This window comes from Nothoprocta perdicaria, unplaced genomic scaffold (assembly GCF_003342845.1).
Source record: "Nothoprocta perdicaria isolate Ctin4 unplaced genomic scaffold, notPer1 scaffold_42, whole genome shotgun sequence".
In the NCBI taxonomy this organism is placed as follows: Eukaryota; Metazoa; Chordata; class Aves; order Tinamiformes; family Tinamidae; genus Nothoprocta; species Nothoprocta perdicaria.
Window position 1 is genome coordinate 2,726,116 of NW_020455666.1, and position 9,816 is coordinate 2,735,931.

At 38.8% G+C, this 9,816-nt stretch overlaps 1 protein-coding gene across 1 annotated transcript; it reads right to left on the bottom strand.

Annotated features, from left to right (window-relative positions):
- Positions 1-1,926: 1,926 nt before the first annotated feature.
- Positions 1,927-9,810, bottom strand: RAB43 (RAB43, member RAS oncogene family). The gene is made up of 3 exons (XM_026046018.1): positions 9,618-9,810; positions 3,498-3,681; positions 1,927-2,657 (listed from the first exon to the last, which is right to left on the bottom strand). The coding sequence occupies exons 1-3, from the start codon at positions 9,651-9,653 to the stop codon at positions 2,407-2,409; spliced, it is 471 nt and encodes a 156-aa protein (XP_025901803.1). The 5' UTR covers positions 9,654-9,810; the 3' UTR covers positions 1,927-2,406.
- Between the last annotated feature and the right edge of the window lie 6 nt (positions 9,811-9,816).

Here is a 9,816-nt window from a genome sequence, read left to right on the forward strand (position 1 = left end):
TGCACTGAAAGCAGCAGGATCTATGTTCATTTTGCACCTTTTTCCAGTTTTAAGATGCGCTACTACTTAAAGTACTGATTTTGAATACTACATCTTTGAGTAGAACCAATACTTCATAATCAGCATGGCTTAAATATATAATTTGGCACTGATTCTGCAAGTAGTGGGAGGCTCAGCTTATATGAGGGTCCATGTTCAAACATACAGAATTGCAGGACTGTTATTTACATAGGTAAACTATAACATGAGAACAGGGAAATGTCTGCTAGCATTTTACAATGTAAAGACTATCTAAGCAGGAAGAAAACCATTAATCAGGACTGAAATATAGCTTGAGCCATCTTTCTGGCTGCTTTTGGAAGACAGGATCTGCTGACCAGCAATGAATTTGGAGCTTGGGTAACTTTTATCTTCAGTGTTTAGCTACTAGATGCTTAGGTTATGTTATCTTTGGATGGAGGAGAGCTGGGAATGTCCTAGAAGGTGATCTAAAAACACTGCTGAGAACTGCACCTCAACCTGTACTTTCATGTAAAACATTAGAAATGTGAAACTATACTAATGGAAAAATTTAAGGCTCCTTCACTCTTACAGTTGTGAAACTTGAAAACTATCATTTTAAATTGGAAGCAAACAGACTACAAATTAAAAGTAATTCTTTAGTAATCTACATCATAATGGAGGGGGCATGAAAGAATGGTAACATTTTCTGTAGGATGACGAACAGTACTGAATTAGCCCTTTTTTAATGTTCCTGATTTTCATGACACTGGATATGCCAAAAACTGGTGTAGCCCTGATAACAACTTAATCTACCTGTTCTTTTTGACCAAGATCTTCAAAAGGGACAAGTGATTTTTTGCTTAAGTTTGTGCCTTCTGAAAATGAGCTGCTTTGAAGTATCAGGATTGCAAAAATCACCTGTTGCTTCTGAACACCTTTGCATTAACTACAGATTTAAAAATAATCCTGCTACTGCTCCCTTTGCAAATCCAAGTTTGTAAGGTGCTTGTGAGTCTAAATCCAGAGAGGACTGCTGCCATCAGTATTTTAGCTGCATATACAATATATGCTAACATGACATAGAACTGTGTCTGAAAGACTTCTATAGGTAGTTGAGTTAGGGAAAATATTCCTCTTAACAGTATAAATTTTTCATCTCCAGTGAAAGATTTTTCCTGCTGAGTATTTTCAAGAAATGAAAAGCAGTGACTTGTGACAGGGAGAGGGAAGCAGATGAGTACAAGGTGGGAGGTCATCACTCAAAAAGAGGTTGGTTTCTTGCAAATAAGAAGTTGCAACATACGCAGTTTTCAGCTATTCTGAAGTTTTCTTTCCCACTATATATCCATATTGTATTTAAGGAGATTTAAAGAACAACAACAACAACAAAAAATCAGTTATGAGATTTAAGCAATAACCACTCCAGTAACATAACATCAAATATATAACCAGGATTAACCCTGTATTTGACCATTAGATATAAGCTAGTAGGTCATGGCTACCAGTCAGTTCCATGTTTGTCAGTTCCATGTTTTCCAGTTCCTGTTTCCAGTGGTGCAGGTCTTGAGTCATGGAATGAAACTGACAGAATTSAGGGCAAAAACTCAAAGACACCCACTTGGAAAAGGGAGCTATCACTGTGCAAACAATAGGAAATGTATTCACCTATTCCTTTCTCAAGGCTGTATTTAAAAACTATAAACTAATCATGCTTGACAACGAATCTGTGATATTGCTCAAGCTGATTTTGCTATTTTTTAAAATGATAACTTTAAAAAAAAAAAAAAAAAAAAAAAAACCCTGAGAGAAGCTTGCCCAACCAGGGTCTGTACCTATATTGCCTATATTGCCTAACAATGCATAGGCCCTGGGATAGATGACTGCTATTTGCTCCTTTAATCAAAATGTTGTGTATTTTGACACTCCAAATACTTTTAGCAAAGATACTGTCTATCCCTTCTAGGCTTTCTGGTTCTTGCTGGAGTGCTRAGGATTTAAAGAGAGATTTCAAGGTTGCCTATTTTAAAAGTGACCTACTTTGCCAACAATCACATTACGAATGTTTAGAACTTCATGTATGTGTTTCCCTCCAGCCATCTATATCCCCATCTTACATCAACAGTTCCAAGTTGTTTCTTCCACTTTTGTAACTTATATTAAGGATATAGAAAATAAAATAGTGGGGATAAAGGTAGAATAAGTTTTTCAGATGGTTTGACTTTTAGGACTACATCTCAAGAGTCCCCTTTTTAAAATAAGACACCAAAGCAAACAGGATTGTGTCTAACTTCTACAAAATTGCTGGTTTCACAGGAGGAGGAGAATATGGCTACTGTGCTACTCAGCATTATACTGAAGCACCATCTAAATTCCAGTAAAGTTAGGGATATCACCTAGCTTGTATCAGCAACCACACCCCCAGCCTTCTACAACGTCTTTGCTGTCAAGCTTGATGCTATCAGTACTCTTCTCACTGAACATTGGGCCTCCATGCCTCATCATGAGCTCTGTGGCCATCTTCACAAAAGCCTCTTCCACATTGCTGGAGTCTTTTGCAGAGGTCTCTATGGCACAGATGATATCATAGTGTTCAGCCAGGCTTTGAGCTTCTTCTAGCTGAACCTCTCGAAGGTCACTTAGGTCAGACTTGTTTCCTGCAAGGAAAACAAAACAAAACAGGGGGGATAACTGATAAGTATTTATGTTAGTATAAGTACTTAGCAGAAGGTTCTCAACAACCTGACACTAGTATTGCTTTGGTCAGGGGATCGGACTAGATGATGTTGATAAGACCTCTTCCAAACTGATTTTTTGTACGACTCCCACATAGAAAAGCAATTGTCCATAACTCGGGTAACTTCAGGTAACTTCAGGTAAMTTCAGGTAAMTTCAGGTAACTGAATAGCAGTGGCTGGACATCTTAAAAGGGGAAAATCAGGCTAGAAATCAAAGTTAAAACCACTTTGTAAGAAGAGGAAAGGAAGACAAAAATGAAAACAGGAGTCTGATGATTCCTAGGAAAATCTAAAATACTGATATTATATTATTAGTATCAAAGGTATGCCTGAGTTGCAAATATTGGGTCTGGAAGCTTAAGTTTCTAGCGAGAACTTGCAAAGCCTGACAGAACTCCTCAATCTCTTGAAGGATGTGATCATCCCACTTGCTCAGAACACGTCTGCTTGATAAACTGTAGCTTCTCTGGGCTTATCATAAGAATGGCTCCTGAGCAAATCTCCAGTAAGCAACAAACAAGAATTTCAAACCAAGCTACCAAGCTTGTGATACAAACCTGGCTCCTTTTTGACAGAAGTTCATACAAACTAATTTAAAAGAAAAAAAAAAGTTTAAAATTTTTCAATTCTATTATTGTTTTATTAGTTCTTTTACATATTAGCTAGCTTCCAACAGAAGTAAAACTCTTACACATCTTAAATATTGCAACTAATTAATTTTACAGTACTGTAGTGCTAAATATTAATATTTTAACTCACCAATCAGCAATTGTACAATGTTGGAACCCGCATACTTTCTTACATCCTCGATCCAGCGAGGAATGGACTGGAAAGAACCTCTTTTGCTGATATCATAGGCGAGGATTGCTCCATTGGCGCTTCGGTAGTAACTCTGTGTAATAGTTCGGAATCTCTCTTGGCCAGCCGTGTCCCAGATCTGCAGCTAAACAGAACAAAGCATGCAGTGAGACACTATGTAGCTTAAATACTCTTCATGCTTCACGCCTTCAGGTATCTCTTTTCTTGGGAATAAAGAATACGAGTAAAGATTTTTAGAGTACATTATGCTTTCCTGATTAAAAAGATAGGATTTGATTCAGTAGATTTGTCTATTTATCTCCCTTACATATGTAATACATTTTGCAGTCACTTTTTTTCCCGCTAGTCTTTTGTTAATGATTTAAGGAAAATACTGCACACCAGAGAACTTTTTCATACATGGCCGCCTGGAGTTGACACCTGCTTCAGCTCCTGGGACACTCTGGTTTCATGCTGGTAAGCTCTGATGCATCATCCTTTGTGGCAGTTCAGGGCAGTTTCACTTTCGCCTGTGCCACCCCACCCCTTTTCCTGCTTTCACTAGCACAGGTGGCCAAACAAGATATTAGGCCTCCAAGGGCTAAGAAAGCACTGTAGACGTAGCATAGCCAGTGCGTCCCTGAAAACAGTAGTAGGTTTTCACTAGCATATTATCTGAGGTGTTGACTTGGCTTTGCCAGATCTGTCATAGGGGCAGTAACTACTTATCACTGAGAGGTGGAATAGGAGGTGGTGGCATCATCTGAGAGCACCAAGTCTTTTTGATACAGAAACATGAAACAAAATCATAGCATAAAAGTAGTGCCAGGATTCTAGGAGTTAGCGAAGTCAAAGATGTGGTTGTTCCGCAACTTGAACAACTGTTTCAAATAGTTTCAAACCCATGGTTTGTTTGTTTTTAGAAAAAACACAGCAAATTGAAGTATTGATATATAAGGAATATAAAGTTGTTGTAAAAGTTCTGTCTGTCATCCTGTCCTTTTTTTAGGTGACAGAGCTGACACTGTATCTGAACAGAAAGAGGAAGTGCTCAGTTTATATGCTTTTGCCTAAATCTAGTAACATAAAAACATGATTCTACTATGGGGGTTTGAGTTCTCAATACTAGGTGTTCCATGGAAAGGAAACAAACAACTCAGAGTGGACAAACAATATCCTGCTCTAAGAGGAAATTTAATTTTTAAATCATCTTTTTTTTAAAGTTGTCTGATGTCATGGAACATAACAGCTTATATCCTAAAAGCTTTTAATCTAAAGTAACCATAGATGTTCTCATTCTCCATCTAAAACTCTAATCCTTTGTGAATCCTTCACAGCTCTTGGTCTCAGCACATAATGAGTATCAAAGACTTATMATTTCTTCTTAATTTTATGTCATTGTTTCACTTTTTTTCTTTCTAGCTCCAGGTGATAAATGAGCAAGTAYTATGTGCCTTTTTGCATCATTTGTTATATTCTACATCTCCTCTTACCTGAGAGAGGACGTAAGTAAATACTCCTCTTTTTACTTCCTATATTATGGAGCTGTTATTTTTTTGTTCCTCTCTCCCTGAACCTTCTCCTTTTAAAGACCTGAAAAGAACTTAGCATGGTTTTTCTGTGATGTTTTACACTTAGTAATATGAAACTGGTATATATTTGGATATTAGTATTTTGTTTCTATCTTCTGTCCTTGCTGCATGTTTAGGCAGAGATTTTCATTTTGCAAAGCGCCATATTGATATTACTTCTCTGTGTTGGCTAAACATTTAGAACCCAAACAAAACAGGCAGAGCTTGAAAGGAACAAATCAAATGAAAAAAAAAAAAAAAAACCAGTTCTGGGTTCTGATAAGAGTTTTTTCAGAGAAGTGAAAGAGATTGTAATGGACTCAGAAAAATGAAAAATACAATCCAATTATTTTTAATGGTACAATGATTTAGAATAGTCAAAAACTACTAGAGACAAGGAAGTTCTTAGTGGGTTTATAGTGTACTCCATACCCAAATGTTTTCCATTACACTTCTGCATCTAATGTAGTTTTAAATTCCAATACTTGATTAAGCTAATGACAATTACCCAACTCTTCGGAGAGGTCTGAGAGATAACCGTGCATATAGAAAAATTAAAAACATTCTTTCACAAAAGATGGCATAAATGTAAAATTTACATGGCATAAATAAAAGTGATTTAGCTATAGGGTGATTAAGACAGTCTTTCGCCTTATGCTGTACATTGATTTTGAAAACCTCTGTGTATATATATATATATATATATATGCAACTTTCCTAGAATCACAGGATCACCTAAGTGTAGGTCCCCCTGAATGGCATCCCTGTTCTTAATTTATCTACAGTACCATCCAGTGTGGTAGTAATGAGGCAACATTCCCTTTCCTTCTATATGTCATTGTTAAAATTATTAAGCTGGTCAGTTTCTCAGATAGACATAGGCAGTCTTTAGGTATAGTATGAATCATTAACAGTTACCCTTTTTTACCCAATGATTCAGTCAGTCTTTCTCCCATCTAGTAGCCAAGTCAGGTAGCTCTTGCAGCACTCCTGGATTTTTATATATTTATTTTTAACACCAGTATCTGTGTCTGTGTGATTGCAGGACTGAGCTTAAAAAACTGCTGAAGCTCTGTCCAGCAAAAGAAAAGCACAGACTACAGGTCAGATGTTATGAGTAGCTCAAACAGCAGTCTTCCTCTCAAGCCACATCTTACAGGTAAGCTCTTCTTAGCTGATCTTGCTTCACATTCCCCTGCTTGTCACTTCTCCTTTATATAAGGGCTGTGAATCATTCAGCTTTTCACAAGATCCCAGTTTGTTGTGGTTTTGTTTTCAATGCTGAGATTACAGAATGTGTTAGATTTATCTGTGTGACTTACAGGTAAAGTGAATTCTTTGCAGACCTATCTATATACCAGTTAACATACATCTGCTTGTCACTGCTGTCATCTGTCCTGCTGGCAGAAAGAGCTGGTGGATGCTTGCTCCCTGTTTCAGGCAAAGTAAGCCAAGTAAAGACATGGTTTAATGATTTGCTTAAGCCAAACTAAGACCACACTGTCATGAAAAAATATGCTATCCCAGCTGCATATTCTTGCCCACCTTCTGCATGAAACCACTACTTGTGAAGCTGTACAATGAGTCATATTAACTCACAAATGTAACTGAAAAATAAAGCTTTTATTTGTAGCATTAATAGTAATTTAACAGCCTTATGGTACTGTGAGCATGAAGACTGCAGGGAGAAAGACATGACTATCTTTTTCTGCAATGGCCAATCTTAGTGTTTCTCATTTAAAAGACAAACCAAATACGTTAGATGCTAAAATCAAAATAACAAATGAACAGTACTAACTAAAGGTTATGGAACAAGCTGTGCTGATATATTCTTTATAATGTAGCTGTATGTATATGTATTACAGGAAGTTTTTATTTCATTGTTTTAAGAGCTTGAGCTTTTTAAGTAATATGACCAAAAGCATGTCAGTAACATGCTTCTAAAACATGACCAGAAGCATGCAAGTAACTATTTTTAAGCAACTCCTGGTTTTGTAATATTACCTTGACAACAACTTTGGTGAAAGACAGACAGAAACTGGAATTGCTGTGGAACTAACTGTATTAAATTCAATAGAGCATATCAATGAAAAATAGCAATGGAATTGGAGACTGGTAGTAGGCTTTTAGAGAGACTGTCACCTAATAACAAAAGAACAGAGGGTAAAGGGGAGAGAATAAATCTCCACTGAAGAGTTATTACCCTAAGTGAACAAAGACAAGGAGCCGTATTCTTGTGCTAGTTGTGTCACTACTGAATGGCCTTTAATTACACAGGCTGCTTATTCTCATCTGTTAAACTAAACCAGCTTTTAGCACCCATATGATTTTAGATCGCTGTACAGAATCACTATAAAATTAGGGCTTCCAGATGTACATTAGGCAAAATTTAGATTATCTTTTTATCAAATGCTAATTCCAAAATACACCTGCTAATGTCCAAAATACATCTGCACATACAGTGCTGTGTACATAAACAGTATCCATTTTTCTGCGATTTGTGGATGTCAAGCAACTCGACAACAATCTTTTTACCAACCTGTTAGTTCGATGTCTGAAAATTCCTCAGAAATGTTGTGCCTTGACAAATAAACATAAACTCATAATGTGTGAGGGGAAGCCACATGGAGCTAAAAATGCCAGCAAATCATACATGCCCTTAAAACAGAAGGTGGAAAAATTTACAGTGGCTGTCCAGAAAATCATTCTGTGCTGACTGATCAGACTTAAAGAAATCAGGGATTCGACTAATAGAAATGGCTAATAGAAAAGCATTGAAAACTGAGTGACAGATTGACCAAACAGCATAGTACACAAATATCTATCATATGCTTTGATGGATGTTCTTTTTGCATTGCTAAACATGCTCTTCCTCAAAGTAAAATGTTGAACAAAGTTCCCCAAAGAAACTTTAAATGTCTCCTTACTTATGTGTAAGAATATAAGTTCTTGCATTGTAAGAATGTAATCAACATTACAAAGTTCTTTCCCTGATTCTTCGTGTATGTCCCGCGTGTCCCCCTTCGTGAAATATCATGTGTGTCCCGCTTTGCTTTTATTTGTGAAGCAGCATTAATAATATAAATACTGATAACTTCCCTTATGAAGCATTGTCCCTTCCATGTTCTCAATTATTCAGAATATAACAACTTCCATTAAGATTTCCTAGTGAAATGATGGATGCAAAAACTTTTTCTGCTAAGCGATTCTACACCAATGGCGTTTAATTTCTGCCATCTCAAATGGGGAAAACAATAACAGACAATACTTTCTGTATGCTGGCAAATCACAATGTGTACTTGTAAAATCAAGTACTGAAACAATTCTGTAACGTAATCTATAAAACTTTTGCCAACAGCAACAAAACCAAGTTCTGTATGGCAGTATATTTCATTTTAAAGTGATGAACACACACACWAAACAGGTAGGTAAACTAACTATTGCCATTTGCAGAACCTTTACCTTTACTCCAACATGCCTTTTTTCCCCTTGTCCAAGAAAGCGAGACTTCATCAAGGAAGCGAGACTTTTAAATCCTTGAACCCAAAATGTTTCAGCAATATTATGGAACTGTAATCATGAGATTCAGAGTTTTAAACAAAGGGACACTAGCTCAATCTTAAAATGTTTGTTTCAATTTCAGAATGAGTGTTCAGTTGTGCTGCAATACTATCCTTAGCCTAACTGAAAACTAAGCTTAAGCCACTGGGGATATGGCGCAACTGGTGTTCAAATGCTGCATGTGGCTTTTTAGTACATGTTGCGCTGAAAAGATGAGCCTCTTAACAAGAACCTTGCTTTTTCTTACTTGTAACTTTTTTTTGCCTTCTGATGGGGCTTCTGTGCTCGGGAGCCAAGAACGTTGCAGGGAATTGGTACCACCAGTACCTCCACTGGGTAAATGTGGTATCTTTCTGTAACCCTAAACAATTAACTGATTTTCCCCAGCATGAGAAAAGCAGAAATCAGATTTAGATCTACAAAAGTGACCTTTTTTGAGATGATTTGGAAACAGTCTCTTAAGATAACTTTCACATRTGGTTAATTTAACAACTGTTCCCCATGCTTCTCTCAATCTGCTGGTCCTACATGCTTTCCTGGAAACATAGCAGTCCAGGGAAGCTTCTTTCTGGCTTGTAAACCATCACGAGCTGCTGGATTGCTAAGAAGGGCCCTGCAGTTAAAGTACAACCCCAGTAAGGGCTCTGGCCACTGTTGGTGTTTGTACCAGGCAGGACTGAGCCCGGCTCGCTGCTGCTCAGCAGATGCCACTTGCAGCAGAGGAAGCCGGTGTGTGCGCTGGCTGCCCGGCCCGGCTGCCAGGAGGTGCCGGAGCAGGGGGCACGGGGCCCCGCTAGGCGGGCAAGTAAACACCGGGCCGGCCGGCAGGGCCCGCGGCGGCTCCGCCGCTGCCGGAGGCGGAGCGCCCAGGGCGCTTCCTCCTCCTCCCCCCGGGCCGGCTGCCCCCGCCGGGCCGCGGCCAGGACCGATGCCGGGGCGGCCGCCTCACCTTCACCCGCTTGCCCTGGATCTCCAGGCTCTTCATGGTGAAGTCCACGCCAATGGTGCTGCCCTGGCGCTCGGCGAAGGCCCCGGTCTTGAAGCGCTGCACCAGGCAGGTCTTGCCCACGCTGGCGTCRCCGATGAGCACCAGCTTGAAGAGAAAATCGTAGCTCTCCTCTGCCTCGGGGCCGGGCCCCGGCGCTGCC

Bases quoted from the DNA above. Each gene is read 5' to 3' on its own strand.
- RAB43 (XM_026046018.1), bottom strand. From the start codon at position 9,653: ATGAAGAGCCTGGAGATCCAGGGCAAGCGGGTGAAG. The intron at 3,682-9,617 runs GTGAGGCGGCCG...TGTTCTGTTTAG, and splicing joins TCCAGGGCAAGCGGGTGAAG to CTGCAGATCTGGGACACGGC. The intron at 2,658-3,497 runs GTGAGTTAAAAT...TTTTCCTTGCAG, and splicing joins CATTGTACAATTGCTGATTG to GAAACAAGTCTGACCTAAGT.